The 18,821-nt window shown below is 41.2% G+C and overlaps 1 protein-coding gene across 1 annotated transcript in view; it reads right to left on the bottom strand.

Moving 5' to 3' along the window:
- Window positions 1-18,821, bottom strand: part of NUP210 (nucleoporin 210) — a 177,669-nt gene that overhangs the window by 86,905 nt on the left and 71,943 nt on the right. The window contains exons 7-13 of the mRNA XM_036737668.1: window positions 17,785-17,943; window positions 17,044-17,112; window positions 14,955-15,061; window positions 13,813-13,953; window positions 12,573-12,710; window positions 10,036-10,191; window positions 5,974-6,172 (exon numbers count right to left, since the gene is read on the bottom strand). Of these exons, the coding sequence (XP_036593563.1) occupies window positions 5,974-6,172; window positions 10,036-10,191; window positions 12,573-12,710; window positions 13,813-13,953; window positions 14,955-15,061; window positions 17,044-17,112; window positions 17,785-17,943 (969 nt within the window). The remainder of the gene's footprint in view (window positions 1-5,973; window positions 6,173-10,035; window positions 10,192-12,572; window positions 12,711-13,812; window positions 13,954-14,954; window positions 15,062-17,043; window positions 17,113-17,784; window positions 17,944-18,821) is intronic.

Genomic DNA, 18,821 nt, shown 5'->3' with positions numbered 1-18,821 from the left:
TGCCAGAAAGAACAAATACAAAAGTTAAGGAGATACTTTTCATTGAAGCAGGGGTGAAGTAGAATGTTGTGGAGGGCAGAGAGACTCCTAAGCATCCCGTGCTTGCACACAATCAGGTTTCCTTTAGAAACACTTTGGTTCTGTTATAGTTTCACCCTCTGGCTACAGAAATTAATATAGTGAAGAATGAAAACAGAAATTCCCTAATGCCAGCGGGTGGGAGGAGGATGTAGACCAGGGTACAGATAAGAAAATGGTGGGCGATATTTATCAAGGAAAAACATGAAAATGCTGTTATAACTGGAAAGAAAACAGACCAGCAAAATCTGCTCGCTCATTTCCATAATTCTGGAGGCATGTGTAATGGGAAAAGCATGTGCTTGAGCTAGGTCTGGCACTGAGAGATTTCAGCTGTGGTGTCTTCAAGCCTAGGATTCCATGCAAATAGTGTACTTGACAAGGTTCAGGGAGGAAAAGGGGAGGGAGAGGGAGAGACGGAGAGAGGGGGAGAGGGAGAGAGGGGGAGGAAGAGAGAGGGGGGGAGAAAGCTAGGGAGAGGGAGAGAGAGAGAGAGGAAGAGAGAGGGAGAGAGGGAGAGAGAGAGAGAGAGAGAGAGAGAGAGAGAGAGGACTATTAGAGAAACAAAATTTTGCTCCAGGGGCCAAGTTGAGTAGTTCTAAGAGATTTAAAGAGGTCTAGAATCATACTCATTTGGGTGGGTGTTTGGTTTCAAAGCTGGAAATCATCAAGAGAGTTCCTAAGACTCCACTTTCATCAGATATGGGGACCTGAACTGGTTTGCCTGTCTCTATTTGAGGTCTGGCCTGCAGGAATTCCTAGGTAATCTGATTTGAGGACTTGGAAGTGATGATAATATTAATTTATGATTACAAAGCACTTCCCATATTCTACAGTCTCATTATCATTATCCCCATTTTGCTTTGATATTTCCAGAGTCATCTTTTCATTGATATGATTACTCCTGTCAATGACAATACAGATGGTGACAGTTCTCAGGGATATAGCATTTTTAAAAATGTAATTCTATTTTTTTTCGATTAAGTGTTCATGGTGGTTCCTGGATATTGACAGTTACATAAAAAGGAGTCTTGGTACTATATGAGGCTGAAATCTCCAGCCTGAGCAGGCTGACTGATGGCCACATTAAGATACAAGCCTGCTGGGACAATCTAGCCACAACTCCTCTTTCTAGAAACCTTGGAATTTTGCACTGCCCTTATTTCAACCCAGACACATAGTCACAGCATATAGAGCCCCTTCTCCCTAACTATTAAAGGCAAACTCCCTTTGAGAGGTAGATATCAAGCTCATGTTATGACAGTATTCTCTCTTCTGCCCATTAATGTACTGTCTCCAATTCTAAAATGGTTACTTTCCTGGAGATATTCAAATTTAATAAATTTCGATTTCTCCTAGGCAGCTTACAAAGCACACAAAGCCATCCTCAAGGGACAGACAGTAATATAGTTTGCTTGTGTTCCTCAGAAACGCAGTGTTGTTTTTCCATGTCATTCTAAATTAAAACAGTTCTACAAGCAATTGGAAACACAAAACGATGCTCAATCCTTTCTTTGCTGAAGGCAGAAGGAAGGTGTGTGCTCTGTGGTTTTGAGGTAGGAGATAGGAAAATGGGAGCTCTAAGTTCTCCTGCAGACCCAGCGTCTTCCAAAAAAGGGAAGAATCGTTTTGCATAGTTTATGGTACAATGGAGGTTGCACCATGGCTCTGGAACTGGAAGACCTAGTTTTGTGCCCCACCACTGATGCTAACTTCCTGTGTGACTTTGGCAGACACCTAACCACCTTTAGACTCAGTTTCCTCATCTGTAAAATGTGCGGATTGGACTCGATGGCCTCTGTAGTGCCTTGGAGCTCTAGAGCCATGATCTTACAATCCTAAGTATTTGATAAACTGAAATATCATTATCTGAACATTACCTGGTTCCTTTAAGATTGAATTTTGGGAGGCAATAGGGTATAGAATAAGGGTGTGGGGCTGTGAATAAAGAGTTCTGGGATTAAGAAGGAAGGGAATAAGCATTTATGAAGTGCCAGATACTGTGCTAAGCACTTAACACACATTATCTCATTTAAGCCTCACAGCAACCCTGGGAGGTAAATGTTATTATTATTTCCATTTCCATTACTGGTAAGGAAACTGAGGCATATAGAGATTAAGTGATGTGACCAGGGTCATGTTTAGCAAGTATCTGAGACTAGATTTGAACTCAGGTATTCCTGACTCCAAGTCCAGAGCTCTAACCACTATACCACTTAGATGCCTCTAGGTCTTAACTCTGTCACTTCTTCCTTTCTCTGGGCCTCAGTAGGAGGCAGAGTGGCACAGCAAGAAAAAAAACAAAAACAAAACAGAATTAGCTCTGAAGTCAGAGCACCAGGGTTCAATTCCCACCCCTGACACTTCTTGTATGACCTAGATCTCCCTGGGCCTTCTCTATAAAATGAGAGAATTAGACTCAACCATCATTTAAAGGTACTTCCAACTCCCAAATTCTATGATTCTTATTTGAAGAGAAGACTAAATTATCTGCAAGACCTAGGAAAGGCCAATAGAAATTAGGAGCTAGCAAAATCTTGAGGGAAAGTGAACATACTATCATTACGGCTCTAGTGTATACCAAGCCTATAGTCTCTGAGCCAGCTCACATTTATCAACCATCTGTAAATGTAGAGTTTATCTCAGGCGAATGGTGCAAAACCACCCTCAGAATGATTCTGCCCTTCCCTGGGAGAAGAGGGATATGCAGAAGGACTCTGACTGCCAGCTCTGTGTTCTCAGAACTGGGCAGCTAATCTCCATGTGCCCAGTCTGCTAACTCTATGACTGAGCAGTTTCAGTCTTCCCCTTTCAACCTAATAGCTTGCTTCTTTCAGCAAATTAAATATTTACTAAGCTCCTACTAGATGCGGGGTCTTGTGTTAGGTGCTCTGAGGATAGTAAAGATAAAAAGACACACACATATTTATATATATGTTCCCTGCACTCAGCTTATAGTTTAAGAGGAGGAGAGGTAGGAGAGGGACAGGTACACAGATAAATGTCATATAAATCAGAACATGCTAAGTATAGAATATGAATGAATGGGGTGTTGTGAGAATTTTGGAGGTGGAGAGACTACCTTCAGCTTAAGAAATCCTGAAAAGCTTACTGGAAAAGATGGAACCATTTTGCTTGTGTTGTAAGAGAAAGCTTTTATTTTGATTGGGAAAATTGAGAGTGGGGTGGGTAGTAATACAAAAAATAAGAAAAAAACATCAATGAAATTTTTTTAAGAAAAGGAAATTCAGAAGGGCAAACAGAGCAGTTTTGTTTCAAATGCATTAAATATGTGCTCATATCAAGTATACAAGCATTCTCTTAAAACTGTGTGTATGCAATAGAAACCCACCAATTCCACACACAATCTTCTCTCCTTCTTTGTCTATTGAAATATTCTTTTTTTTAATTTTTGTTGAGTTCATAATAAAAGAAAAGAAATAGTGGCACCTGAAGTAGGTGAAGACAGTAAAGTATATCACAGGCAATGGAGAAAATATGAACAGAGGTCTAGAGGAGGAGGCAAGAAAGAGCCGAGGAATAGGAAGTAATCTGATGTTATTGGAATACAGAGTACATGAAGTGAGGAGTAGGAGACAAAGCTGGAAAGGAGGCCATTTGGAGCCACACGGTAGAAGGTCTGGAATGATGCACTAAGATTCTGGATTGCATTAAAAAGACATTGAGGGGAGTGACAGTCCATGAAGGTGTAGAGAGAATCCTACCAAAAGAGGTACAGAGGAAGAAGAAGCGAGAAGTATCTACCAGAAGCAATCAATTGTAGGTTTGTGTATTGAATCTTGGATGATGGAAGGAATAAGACGAGGCAGTGTCAAGCAGGGAACAAATGAGAATGTAACCTATCTAGGAAACACAGACATCCAGTGGGTCTCAGGTGGATCAGAGGAGATGAAGCCGCCATTATGCTTTTGGAAAGCTGGGGTTTGCTGACTTCACATGTTGGCTCCCCAACTTCCACTGAGAGATGCCAATGAGTTTCCATTGGGAATTGACAGGGAGCCATTGAAAGCTACTCTGGTAGTATTTTCAGGATGGACTAAATAGATGGAGAGAGACTGTAGAGAAAAAAAACCAGAGAGATTTTTTACTACACATGATTAGGGGCTATTAGTACGTCAAAGGGATTTTTAAAAAGACAATCTGAGAAAAAAAAAAGAGCAAACATAAGCATAATTTACTACTTTGCTAAATCCAATGTACCCCATTGTTTGATGTGCTGAGTTCATAGCATTTGCAACCATTAAATAACCAGACCCCTGAGCAGACTACTACGGGGGCAAAAATCATACAGCCAACTTATTGTCTGACTGTTGATGGACATTAGCCAGTTGTAAAAATTCAGTCATAATAAGCATGTATTCTACCTTAAATAACTAGTTTCCTAACTGAGAAGAAGGCCTCTCTGTAATTCTAACATTGCCTGCAGATATCCCTGGTGCCTGGTATACACACACACATAGTGACCTTCTAGGAAGGGTACTCCAGAGGATGGGTACATCTGCTTCCCAGCTACTGCAAACAGCCACCTAGCCCTGGCAACATAATTGGCCTTTCAATGATTGCAGGTACATTAACTGTACCCCCCAAAGGCAGGTAAGACATTTTGGGTGCCCATAGCTAGTGTGACAGTGGTAGCAACAGCTGGAGATGGGGTGTAGGAGGGAAAATGCTGATAACTAGTAACCATTAGACAGATGGTGCCCTATCCTTAAGCAGAGAAGAAGGTGGCTTCTCTGATAATGAAAATAGAGCTCTCTTCCTTTTTCCAGGAAAACAAGAAAGGCCAAGAGAAGATCCACATCAGAAATTGGGGCTCCATTTGGGGCAGAAATGACTAAGCCCAAAGACTTTGGCAATTTTTAGAGAAAACTGTCTCAGATTTGATCACTATACTAGACACTGAACATAAATTAAGCAGCACTGGCATTCCAACAGTGTTGCGCCATGTAGATGTCAGAAGAAAATTAGCTAAAAGATACGGTGGCTGAGTTGTATAGGAGCTATAGGTATCATCTAATATAGTCTAGCTTGTACCAGTTATAGACTATATCAACTGGCATAGTCCACCATAAGCTAGTATATTTAGCTCCTCTGCCAGGACCCAACGTCCAGGGTGTAATGGCAAATGCTTAACATCTGGGCTCTCTGGGGAAAAAATGTATCCACAACATACTTTTAAATTTAATCTACATAATTTATACTCTTAAGTCCAGACCATCAACAAAAATAGTGATTACTGATTTCCAGGGTGCAAATGCTCACTCTGAAGATTTAATAATGGCTCTCACAAGGACTTGGAGCTGGCTCCAGAGCATCCCTGCCAACATCTAAAATGGAAGGGAGGTTGGGGAAGGGGAGACAAGAAGCCCTATATGGATCTCAGAGGTCTCCTTCAGCAAGAACTCTGGATTTTGAGTCAGGGAAGCTGGTTTTGAGATCTAGTTCTGTGGTGTGCTGTCTGTGTGAAAGGAAAAGAAGAACTAGAGTAAATGATGTCATCAGAGAAATATATGACTGAAAAGAAATAGGTTGGGTACACAGTGAGAACAACAAATAACGGATGGACAGACTATCTTCTTCCCAGATATCTTTGCAATGTTGAGAATAAATAACAAAATCCCTGAGCAGGCTGGATGGAGCCCATGGCAAACCTATGAGAGGAAGTAGTTGAGAGGCATCTAGGATAAGCAAGCATGGATGCGGTTGTGATTGGTATTGTTGAAGAGCATGGCCGCATGGATTGGATGACAGATCCATTGGATTATTTGAAAAAGCATAATTCTCTCCCATTCTACCCCATGCTGATATCAAGAAAATGACACTGAATAAATATTCTTGCTTAGCCCTTCTAATCCAGAGAGCTCCTTGGCTTACCTGGGAGGGGCTGGAATACCCCATGATTCTCCACATCCACCATCAGGTCAAAGTGTGAACAGTCACTCAGAGTGACCACCTCATTGACTTCCCCCGGCATGAGACCATTGATCCTCAGGGGAAGCTCCAGGGTTTGGCCGACCCGGGCTTCCACCTGGCATGGTGTAAACTCCATGCTGCTGGGCTCTATTACATACACCTGAGTAGGAGACACAAAGGGCAGAACTATGACCTGGGTAGGGGCTTGGCGTAAGGACTACTCTTTCAAGAGCATGAAATCTTCCATCAGCTCCCTTCTTTGCAATTTTCTACACTCCTCTCTTTCCTTTCAGCAATCACAATCGCAAACCTTTGTGCCCATTACCCTTATTGTGACCCTTAAGGTGACTCCATGAACAGGTTCTCTCCCCACCAGTACTCCATTAGTGCTGAACATTTCTACCCCCTCTCCATAGGGATACCAAGATGGCAAGTGGATTTAAGATAAAAATTCAGACACAAAATATGCAAGTCTTTCTCAGTATAGTTTGAAATCATCTCTTCCATGAATATTCAAGCTAGAAGTCACCTTTTGCAAAGCAAGTATTGAAGAAATTAGGGCCACCATAAAGAAGTGTGGTGTAGACTAGGATTCTAGTTCTAGTCTCTCAAAAACAAGGTGTGTCACTTTCTCCAAGTCACTTAAACTTATCTGAACTATACTTTCCTTGGCTATAAAATGGACTTAGACTAGATGAGCTCCAAAGCCGTGTCGTACAGCAGTTACAGTACAGGACTTGAAGTCAGGAAGAACTAAGTTCAAATCCAGGCTTAGACATTTCCCAGCTGTGTGACCCTGGGGCAAACTACTTAACCTGTTTCCTTATTTGTAAAATGAGGATAAATAATGGCACACACCTTCCAGAGTCATTGTGGTAAGATAAGACAATGTTTGTAAAGCACTTTGTAAACCTTAACATACCACATGATTGCTAGTGATTATTATAATAATGATTATTACTTTGAGTTCTGAGATTCTATTACCACCTAGCCCTATACTATTGCTGTAAGAAAAGTGGACTGTGAAGAATGAAAGGTCATATAAATGTGAGTTGTCATCACCATTATCACCACTCTAACTACTAGTAGTAGTAGTGGTGGTGGTGGTGGTGGTGGTGGTGGTGGTGGTGAAGTAACAGGAATTAATCAGTCAGTCACTCTGAAAGTATTTATTACGTATCTACTATGTGCCCAGCAATGTGCCAAATGCTGGGGATACAAAGAAAGGCAAAAAACTGTCCCTACTCTCAAGTAGCTCACAATCCAATAGGAGAGACAACACGAAAACAACTATGTACAAATCAAATCTAGACAGGATGAATTAGGGATAATCACAGAGGGAAGGCACTAGCATTAAGAGGGATGGGGGAGGGGGGAAGCCAAGATGGTGGAGTAGAGAAGTATTCAGCTGAGCTTTCCCAACATGCCTCTCCAAACAACTTTAATATAATGCCTCAAATAGAATCCTGGAGTGGCAGAGCCAACAAAATGTCAGTGAGACATTTCCTAGCCCAAGACAACATAGGAGGTGGGAAAGGGAAAGCTGTGACAGAAGCAGAAGCAGCTTTGGGAACTCTCAAGCCAGAGGCAGTAAGGGGATCTGGCAACTAGTTAGAAAGAGGTTACAGGGTATCCCTAGGCTAGCACTGGACACAGGATCAGATGCTGTTGGTCAATTCCACTGCCTATACACACTCCTGGATCATAGTTCAAGGGCAGAGAGGAGCACTTTTTGTCAAAAGGGAGCAGAAGCCCTTCGGGACAGTATCACTCTGGGCTCCAAGGGATCAGGGACCCTGAGGAATGGTATCTTTTCTGGTCCCAAGGGAGAGGAGCCCCAAAGAGCAGCACTGATTGCAATTCCAAGAGATCAGGCGCTCTTCCTGAGTAAGAACCACTCTGGCATAAGAAGTAAGAAGACTGGAAAGATAGGAAGGGGCAAGGATATAGGGTGCTTTAAAAGCCAAGCAGAGAATTTTAGGAATCTCTGTGACTATTCCCTTTTCATGTAATCTTTGGTCCAGTCCAATTACATTTTTTTGCTCCCAATAACACATTCTCTTTCCTTCCTATCCCCAATGTCTGAATGCCCTCCCTACTCAACGACACCTTAGAATCTTTAGTTTCCTTCAAAGGTCAGCTCAAACACCACCTCCTACATGAAAACTTCCCTGCTCCCCTTCACTAGCTAGTGTTTCCCTGCTAAATTTACCTTGTACCTTTGAATGCTTATATGTATACATCCCATGTAGGATGTGAACACATTGAAGGCAGACTGCTTCCAATTGTCTTTTTATCGACAGTGCATAGCAAAGAGCCTGGTACAAAATGAGCATTTAATAAATGCTTAGTGACTGAGTCATTGATTGGAACTGGAATCAGAAGACCTGGCTTTAAATCACATCTCTGCTATTTACTCCCCATGTGAATTTGGACAAGCCATTTCACTTGTTTGGGCTTTAGCTTCTTTATTTGTAAGATGAGGTCCTGGGACCAGATAATCTCCACCTTCTCATCCAAAGACTTAATCCTGCCATCAAGAGCTTTGATGCCAATTCCTAGTCCCAGGGTGATGGTATCTCTTCATGATGTTGTAGCTGTTCACTTCCACTATCTGTATTTTGAAAATCATCTACCCGGCTGGTTGAAGAAACTGATGAGTCAAACAATAAGAGGATACTTACAATCTATTTTTGGCTTTCCAAAGCATTTGGTCATTTGGTCATTAGGTCATTAGATAATAATAACAGATCTCATTTATGCAGCACTTTGTTGTTTATAACTCAGTAAAGCATCTAGGGTATGATTCTATTTTAGAGATGACATAATTGAATTGCAAGGAAGTTAGATGACTCAATAGGCCATCCTAAATCTCCCTCTTGGCAGAGCCAGGTTTGAAGCCAGGTCTTCTGACCCTCACATGTGGCTTCTTTCCATTATATCACACCGTTTTTTATGGTTCTATCTTCAAAAATTTCTACTATCAGAACATTACTGCTTGTATTTCTTCCCCATCCATCCATTGCCTTGTCTTGCACAGAGTAGGTGTTTAATAAATGTTTGAATTGAAAATTGAGGTCAGCAGATCAGGCTCCTTCTAAAATTCAGTCCAAACAGAGTAAATTCTGTGGGACATGTGAACTGATATTTAGCATCCCCCAAAATGCTCAGGTGGGCAAAGTATAACCGATTTGACCTGCCAATCAAGGAAGATTCTTCCAGAATTTGTTGTATGGTAAAAATAAAAACAGTTTTATAGAACAGAGTCTTTAAATGGAAAACAAGAATCCCAGATTGTGAGAACCTTGAAGACAGGGACTATACCTATATTGATCTTTAGATCTTTGCCACAATATTAAATACCCTGTACATAGTAGTTGATACGATCCCAAATCATATAGACTGAGACCTGAAAAGGACCTCTCTGATCATCTACATAGCTTCATTCCTCATTTTATAGATGAGGAAATTAAAGCCTGGAGGTTAAGTGAATTGCCCAATGTCATAAAGGTAATAAGCATCAGAACCAAAATATGAATCTAGGTTCTCTGACTAAAGAGTCAATGAATTCTTTGTCCACTCACATTACTTGAGTGAATGAACTAAACTATGGCCTCTTGCTGATACTTCCTCTTCACTCATGGTTTAAAAGCAGCAAATCACCATTTTGTTACCTGTATCTAGCTGAAGACAGGGGCAGATCATGATGTTTTTGTCATCCCTCTGAAGATGTAAAAGATCTGCAACATCTCAAAAGATCACATGGATCTGAAGTATTTATCTACCATAGCCCTTCTCTAATATTAACCCTGCCTCCCTTCTACCGTTTCACTTAAATAAGGGTCCCCAAAATGCCTTTTGAACCACTGTTTTGGTATCCCCAGTGCCCAGCATAATGCCCGGCATGGAGTAGGTACTTAGTAAATGCTTGTTAATTGATTTAAAGCAGGAATGGCAAACCCTCCTCTTCCCACAAAGTCCAGAGTCTTGAATCCCCGAGTCTCCATGAACTTACTACAATACCTTCATGTCTCCATAATGTAAGGGATTCTGCACATCGTGTGCCTGGATCACGCTGACACCAATGTCACTACTGGTTGTCATCACACCCTTGACTGTGACTGTGGCTACCATGTGGCTCGATGAAGACCAGGTGAAGTTCCCACTCCCACCATGGGCCTAGGAAAAAAGAGAACATTGGTTCAACATGCTGACCTCTCCTTCCCTAAGTTACCTTATGGCTGACAAAGTGGGGCAGGTGTATCAGAGGAAGCCCTGCCAAAATTTCCCCATGGAAAATGTAGTTTGGAAACAGAACACAAGCCCTACATATCAAGAGTCCCTACCGAAAGAAACTCTTTCTCTCAGGGCAGAAATTGGCAGACCCTCGGCTAGTCATCTGTTACTATTTCAACTGCGTGCTGGACCTGTCTCTCTCAGAATGTCTGACATAAGTGCACCACTCTGAGATGTGGCCTACCTAGGCACCTGTGATTACTTATGCCATAGTCTCTGTGGTCAGGACTTCAGAGGTCTGGCTCACACGAACCATCTCTTACCACTCCAAACTCAAGCTGCTAGACACAGACCCTTGGACAGTAGAGGGTCTTGGTACAGCCGGATAATGATGCTAGGGACATCAGCCTTCAACTGCTGAAAAGAGGTAGAAAGAGTAGATGAAAATGAGGTGGGTTTCTTTTCATTGTTCTGCTTTTATGTTTTGCCCCCAAAACAAAGAAGTAAGTCTCCCTGCATCTGGGATCTAAAGAATGCACGGATTAGGAGTAAATGGTAGTTATCTCATGATTCTAGAAGCCTTAATCCTTTTTGGAAGGTGTGTGTAAAGGAGGTCCAGATCTCTGATTTCATCAGTCATGAAAATCAGATAGGAAGCTGGTATAGTAATTCCCTCCACAGATGCAGATATTCAATCTATCTGTGAATCCTAGTCCTAGAGAATTGGCAGGGGCACTGACAAGTCACTTACCCTATCTAGGACCACCCATCTAGGACCATACATTGTGTCCAAGGCAGAACTTGAACCCAGGTCTTCCGGACTCGAAGGCCAGCCTATGCCATGTTACCTACCTCTTAGCCCATTTTAGGGAGGGAATTTGCTAGAGAGTGAGCTCTGTAAGGATAGGAGACACATTTCATTTATCCCTGCCTCTCCCTCAAGGATGAATAGGGTAGAGTGCCATGTATAGGATTTTCTCAATAAAAGCTGCAAATAAATGAATGAATTTTCAGACCTGGGACATGGTGGCCCCCATCCCTTGGATCTGAACCACAACATTTTGTTTTGTTTTTGTGAAAGGGCTAGACAGGAAGAGTCAGAATAAGTCATATTCCCATGTTCCTTCCCTCCCCATGACTGATTCCACCTTTTGGGGAATGATCTGAAGTAAGTAAACCATAAGAAGCAGGTCCTGACATTGAAACACAACAAATATGGGTGTCTTTCCTAAAGTAGAAAACAGCCATCCAGTGTCTACCCTGAAAGCCAGGCAGGCAAAGGAACAGACTTGACAGAGGAAGCCACAGGCTTAGGTTTCCTGCTCTGCTAAAACTTTATTTGACTATGGGAAAGGAAGCTATTGTCTCAGTTCATCCCTTTTCATCACAAAGATGAGCATAAGCTATTGGTGTTGGACCTAATGACAGTTCTTCCTTCTTTTGTCTGTAGCACCTACAAGGGATGGAACCACTCTAGGACCAGCTGAGCAGATCAACCTCCACTTGTATTATCTGCACCCCAGTTCCCTTTTGCCATTTAATTAAAAACTTAATGATTGGGGGTGGGGGTTAGGGAGAAAACCATTAATTGTGATTTCAGGCAGGAAGGAAACTGACACAATGGCCAGAGTCCCCAGAGGGACAAGGGCTGAAAGTAAGAGTCATCAGGTTCTCTAATAATCACACCAACCTTTCACCCAGTTCAATAACCATTCTGTTCCATGTGTCAGCATAGGAGTTCGGGCAGTGAAGGACAAATGGAATGTCCAAGACCAATGGGAATGGAAACACCGAGTTCAAGAAACTTGAAAACCATGTGAGGGAACCTAATCCTGACCCATGTTTTATCTTCAGGATTCTAATTCAGCCGTCCTCCTAAAATGGAACTTCTTTATCTCTTCTGAAAAGAAAAACAAAGCTGGACCTTGTCTAAGGAAGAGATGAAGTTGTATCTAAGAGTAGAGAGTTACAGGGATCTATCTCAAAGTTGCCATAACACCTTTCCATCTCTGTCTGGCCTAGATAGTCTTAGAGAAAAACAAACCTTTCACAAAATGGGCAGAGGAGGGTAAGAAAGCCACTCGTCCAGAGGGCAATGGCCAAAAGAAGATTTACTGGGAAAAAAACAGTTTAAACCAGCACTAAATTTTTCCTTGGATAACTTTAAAGTTCATTTCAAGTTCACTAAGGTAGGCTGGAGACAAGGTAGGATAACAATTAGCTTCCCCTGAAAAATATCCATGACAAGCATACCTTTAGTAATTTTAGTGATACTTCCTCACTGTGATTCAGCATTAATCATTTCCTGTGGTTGACATTTTTACCTTTATTGTGTATTGATAGGCTCCTGTTTTGGGCTGCCATGGAAAAGTCAGGATGCTTGGTGAAAGGGTGATAGGGACATAAATTTCAACCTCCTGTTGGTTCCGGACAGGCACTGGCAATGTGTGGACACCTCCATCCTACAATGGGAAAGCAACAGTCACCATGGTAACTATTTCATCCGCACTATCTTTCTCTTTCCAATCAACAAGCTCCTTCTCACCTATCTCCCTACCCCGAGCCCCCGAGGAATCAGAGAAGGAGCCCAGCAAACCAGCACATGCCCACAAGACTATGAATGAAAAGCAAACAATGAGATAAACTCTGACCCCCATGCCCTCTATTTTGCTAAAGACAGGTTTTAAAAGTGACACTAGGTCTGTGGGGTGAAGTGTATTGAGGACATTTCATAAGGATGCAATGCTCTCCTTCCTTATCTCTGGGTCATAGGATCAAAACACACTTTGGGCACCACCTTCTACACATGACCTTCAATGTTCTCTCCCAGGAGTTGAGTGTTCTCTGTGTCTCTCTGTCTCTGTCTTTATCTCTTTCTCAAAATTACTTTGTGTATATACTGTATTGATTTATCTGTGAACATGCTATAACCAATCCACATAATTAACACTTTAAAGCTTATTATGAGCATATATGGAGAGCACAATAACTTTCATGATCTCCTTGAAGGCAAGGGACCATCTCATTTTTACTTTTCAATCCCCTGCACTTAGGATAGTACCTTCTACATAGTAAGCAAATTAATAAATTTTTGTGGAATCAAATGGAATCCTGTAAAAGGCAGGGTGGGGGGAACTTGTAAGAAAGGAGGAAAAAAAGGGGTCAATTTGTGCCAAATCCATGACAATGGTACAGTTTGGTGGAAATTGTTACAGACCAGATGATGAATTTACATGCAAGAATACATGAAAATAAAGTTGAGAATTCCATCCTAGGAAAGAGGTTCTTTCCCATTATTCCTTATCATTAACATAGCTAGACATAGCAGGCCCATAACAGGCCAAGAGTTAAGCAGCACATTGTTCCCAAAAGCAATGGTTTCCAGTGTCTCCCTGTCTGCCTCTAATCCTGGCAAGGCTTATTCTTTGGAGAAAGAAGGAAGAGCAAACCAATCTTTATGATTTCCCCCAGAGACTCATCATTTCTTTCTGGTTGAGGTAATCGTCAAGGCTGGAGATGAAAGGAGATGATGGCAAAATGAAAGGCTCATTAGGACAGGTTTACCTGATCCACCACAGAGGTGAGGGCTGCATCAATCACTGTCTGCCCCTTTTTTATTGCCTTGACTTGATGGTATGAACCATTCTGGGAGGACCTAAGCACCTCAAAATACTCCCGAGGCAGTGCAGTATCAATTCTGATATTCTGGAAATCAAAATAAATGAGGTTAATAGTTCTCTGTGACTGACCTAAGAAGAATGGCCAAAAATACTGCCATTAAAAAAAGAAAAAGAAACTTAATATCAAAGCCTTAAGAAACCTAATTTTAAAGAAGAAAAAAAACAGCCTTGTTGATTAAATTGAGTAAGAAGATGGAAAAGAGCAACTTCTCTGAACAAATTAAAGACACATTTCTTCCCCTTAATGTTAATCCCAGAGAAAGGAAGTAAAACAGTCAACCAGACTACACCACCTTGAACCTACGTAATGGTTATTATCAAGAAATTCTAATTTTTAAAAAATGTAGCAGGAATCAGATGGTGAAATTCTTTAATTTGTCTGCCATTTCTATACAAAAAAGTTCATTAGAATGGCACAAGTTACCAAAGTCAGAAAATTAACTTAATTTGGCAATAGCTACATAGAGATTGACAGCCCAAGAGTCTACACCTGAGACATCACAGTTTATTGAGAAAACAAAAAACAAACAAAACAAAAAAGCCCCCAGATTTTCACGCACTCCAGAGGTGCAGGGACAATAATTACACTCAAGAAGAGATGATAACATGGCAGCTGGTGAGAGACATCTCCTTCACTCTTAACTACTGCTCATTACCCAAGGCCTTTAGCATATCTCCCTTTCCATCTACAGATATAGATTAACCTCCAACAACTGCTGGATTTAACTTTAGCCAATGTGTACCTCTTTCAAGTTTAAAGGCATTAGAATTAAGATACTGTGCATAAACTCAATTCTCTATGGATCTGAGTGGTGCCAGGGAACATCTAAGTCTTCCTTAAGAATCTGACAAGCTAATCAGTAGGTAGAGGATTCTGACATTAGCCACTAAATTGGCCCCTTGGAAACCTTTCAGAACTCAAAAGTTGCAGGGGGAATGCTCAGATGGTTGCTATATTCATGGCTGATGTGACTCCAAATTTGATCCAGGGACATTGCAGGGAATCATTCCTTGGTATATACTTACATCTGATAAATACACCTTGTTACTTGATTTATCATACACCTCAATGGAGATTTCATAAAATCGGCCTGTTTCAAGGACCCATCTGTCCCCAGGATGAATTGTGAAGCCTATAAAACATGGAAGCAGAACAACCTGACCATTTAATCTACAGAACAGAAGGCTGTCTATCATTAAATGTTCTTACTCAAGAGCTGCCTATTTTATATGGAAAGAATTCAACTGGTTTCCCATTAGAATATGACAAGAAAAAAAGGGCTATGCTGAATCATCCCCACTCCTTTTACTGGTTCCCATTCATCATGTATTCAAAAGATGGCTAAGCAGAGCTAGAAGAATCAGCCCACAGCCAGGATTATGGGGGTTAGTCTGTGGTCATGGAAAAGATGTAACTCACTGGCCAGTATGAGGTTCAAACTGACAGCTTTGTCTCCATGAGCCCTGTGTTCTAGGCAAATGAAGCAACTAGCAGATGCAATGGTCTAATTTAATGATCCATAATGAAACCAATTACACCTAAAATACTATTAACATACTTCAAACGTCCAGGCTGAGCTACCGCAGGTATATCAGAATAAAAATCTGACAATTATATTTTCCAAAAGACCTTAATTCTAGCCATGGCAAAACTTCCAAATCTTTGGCAGCAAGATCAAAATGGGGTCTATCACCACACAATGTGTCAGAGATTGACATCACTGAAGTATCACAGCACATTTAATGTGTGAGTGGTTTCAAATAGAAGGATGAAAATGGTACGATTGTGATATGTTACATGATATGTGTCCTAAACTTCTCCCAAATGGCTTTTATGGTTAGACAGGCTCTATTCCTACTGCTTCCTCAGTTCTTCCTCCCTCCTCCTGTACTCTGCCCTCAGCTCTCCTTCCCAGACACTACTGTTTCACTGTACAAATTGCCTCTGAATCCATACTCCCATCATGCTTATTCTCCCAAAGGGGAGAGAGAAATCGAATGAAACAAAGAGAGGCTTGTAGGCACCTGAGTGTAAGTTTTCCAATAAGGAGATCAAGATACTTTATGTAATACATAAAAACAATCATGGTGATCTTCAGACTTTTCTTTCTTTTCTTTTTTAAACTTTTTTTCTCTTCAAACTTTTCTCTACATGCCAAAAGCCTCCCTCTCTTTCATTCCACTTCTCTCCCTCCCTTTCTACCACCAAGGATCAAATTCAGAAGGTTTGTTTTCCACTTTTTTCCCCATATGCCTATACACTGCCCTGGAGGAAGTACTGGTAAGAAGCAAATAGCCCAAAGGTAGCCAGCAGGGAGAGGCCCACAGGTGAACTAAAGGGCTTCAATTCAACTATTAACAAGCCCCCCAGGGTCCACATGGGTGAGAATAGGCTGAATCACCTTATATGATGCAAAACATACTCTTCCCAAAAAGACTTTTATGGGGAAGCGCTCACATGGTGGTCAGAAGAAGTGATACAAAGACACTCTCAAGGTGTCTCTTAACAACTTTGGAATTAATTGTGTGACATGGGAGACACTGACACAGGACTGCTCAGCATGGTGCACCCACATCAGAGAAGATGCTGTGCTCTATGAGCAAAGCAGAATTGAAACAGCTCAAAGGAAACGCAGGATGCGCAAATTTAGAGTATCCACCTCAAATGTTCACACAGGACTATTTGTACCCGACCTGTGGTAGAGCATTCTGAACTCGTATTGGTCTGATCAGTCACAGTCGGATACACTGAAACTTGACTCTAGCATAGTGATGCCATTTTGGTCCTCTTTAAGAACAAAGGACAACAGCCAGCCAACCAACCAACCAACCAACAAACCGTTATGTGTGATTATTATCACCTTATATGTATAAACACACACATATATATACAAGTATACACACAAGTGCACATATGTATAAATATACACATGCATAATATATAGGATATATTGCCTAACAAAAATATATTTTATATGCATATATGTATGCGTAAACACATACCTACAAACATATTTGTGTGTGTGCACATTGTAAGATTGGACATTTTAAGAATTGTTCCAGTAAGTTCTGATTTTTTAATTCACTGTACAGTAGTCAGGAAACTGGTACTCACCCAAGTATCCAGGTTCTACAACATAAATCGTGCTGTTGGGTAATCTGGAAGCACCTTGCATACGAATGCCTGAAGTCTTAATTAAGGAACAAAGCCATGGGGGGGGGGGGGGAAATAAACTTATTGGAAGGGAACTAAGCTGATTTTTGTCTGATTAACTGGTACTTGCATCAGAGGCCAGATCTCTAAAGAGATAAGAAATAATTTTAAAAATATATAATTGCCTCTGGCTGTTTTCCACATTGGCAATCTGGAATAGTTATTTCCCAGAACTCTAGACAACAATAATGAATGCTTTTTACACCAACAGAATGATTTCTTTACCAAAAACAACCACAAACTTTCAGAGAATCCCATGTGTCTGTGTTGAAACTATCTTATTCCCTGATGATTTTTCCAATAATCTATGCCATATACCACTGTGAAAGGGTTCTAAGCCCTTAAGGAGATTCTGGAGGGAGGGAATAATGTGTTTCTTTATTTGCTACTTCTCATTTCTAGGATTTTAACTAGTGAGTCATCCAGAGAGGTGTGCAATTCGGTGTTGCTATTTCAATTCTTCCTGATTTTCAGATCACTGGGAGAAAGCAGGGATATTTTTAGCCTGGCCACGGGTTCAGAGGAGAAAAACATCTCCATATCAAAAAGTATTTGGGGAATTGAAGTACATCCTGAGCTTGAATGCACACACATACATACACACATAGACACACAGACACACACACACACTCAAGAGGATATTTTTGTGTCCCAGCACCAGGTTAGTCTGTCCCTGCTGCAATGCAGTGACTGTTGATGTTGCCTGAATCAACTTGGCGACAGGCCGCATTGGATCTCCCTCGGGGCCAAGTATGTTATTCTGGAGTTGCAGTTCATACTGATCAGAAGGCATCATTAATTCTGTACATGGGAAAGACAAAACAAGAATGAGAAAAAAATGTTGAACAATAATGCAGCTCCCTTGTCAAGATGTATGAGTCCCATTAATGAGAGCAGATAGACTCGAAAAATGGAAAATTAAGCAAAAAATCAAATTATCATGCCTTATGGAAAAAAGCTGACAGTCTCTAAGAAATCTGCAGAAAAGCACAGACATAAGCAGCCTGGGACCTCACTCCCCCTTTAAATGAACTATATAGCCTTTGAGGAAAATTTCCCAGCTGCTTAAGGAATAATGATATTAGAGACATTTCTGTTCACCAGAGCAGGGGATTTTTAGGGCACCAGTTGAGTTCGTTGCTATGCCATCTTGAGAACAGGAGGAGGGCAAGCTGAATGAACCACATCAGCCATGGTTTCTAAAAAGCCTCTGAACAATGCTCTTCACCGGTTTGAGGGAACTGGGGTCTGTAATTTGAAGGGAATTTATCCTAATCCCTAGAAGATACCATCTTAATAACTCATCAACTTTGTTTTCTGTTTTGTTTTTTGTTGTTCTATCAGGTACATTTTGGAGCAACTAATAAATTAGCGTGAGGAACAGTTTATTTCTTAAGGAAAATTGTGATTTTTGGTTGTAGCATTTGTGATTTAGTATTCATTGTTTCCCTTATGAGGTAGGAGGAGACCATAATTTCCACCCTCTCTTTTTATTTGGGAGAGAGGGGAAGTGATTCACCAAACCTTTAGATTTCTATCTGATAAAATCTCCTTTCATTGAAGCCCCTTTATTTAAGTGACATGAGAGAAGAAAGTCATGATACATGGAACCAGGGACATTACAGCTAGAAACATTTCTCACAACTCCCAGGGACCATGCCCCAAATTATGAGCCCAAG

Source organism: Trichosurus vulpecula, chromosome 9, assembly GCF_011100635.1.
Source record: "Trichosurus vulpecula isolate mTriVul1 chromosome 9, mTriVul1.pri, whole genome shotgun sequence".
Taxonomy (NCBI): Eukaryota; Metazoa; Chordata; class Mammalia; order Diprotodontia; family Phalangeridae; genus Trichosurus; species Trichosurus vulpecula.
This window is presented reverse-complemented; position numbering and strand designations above follow the sequence as displayed.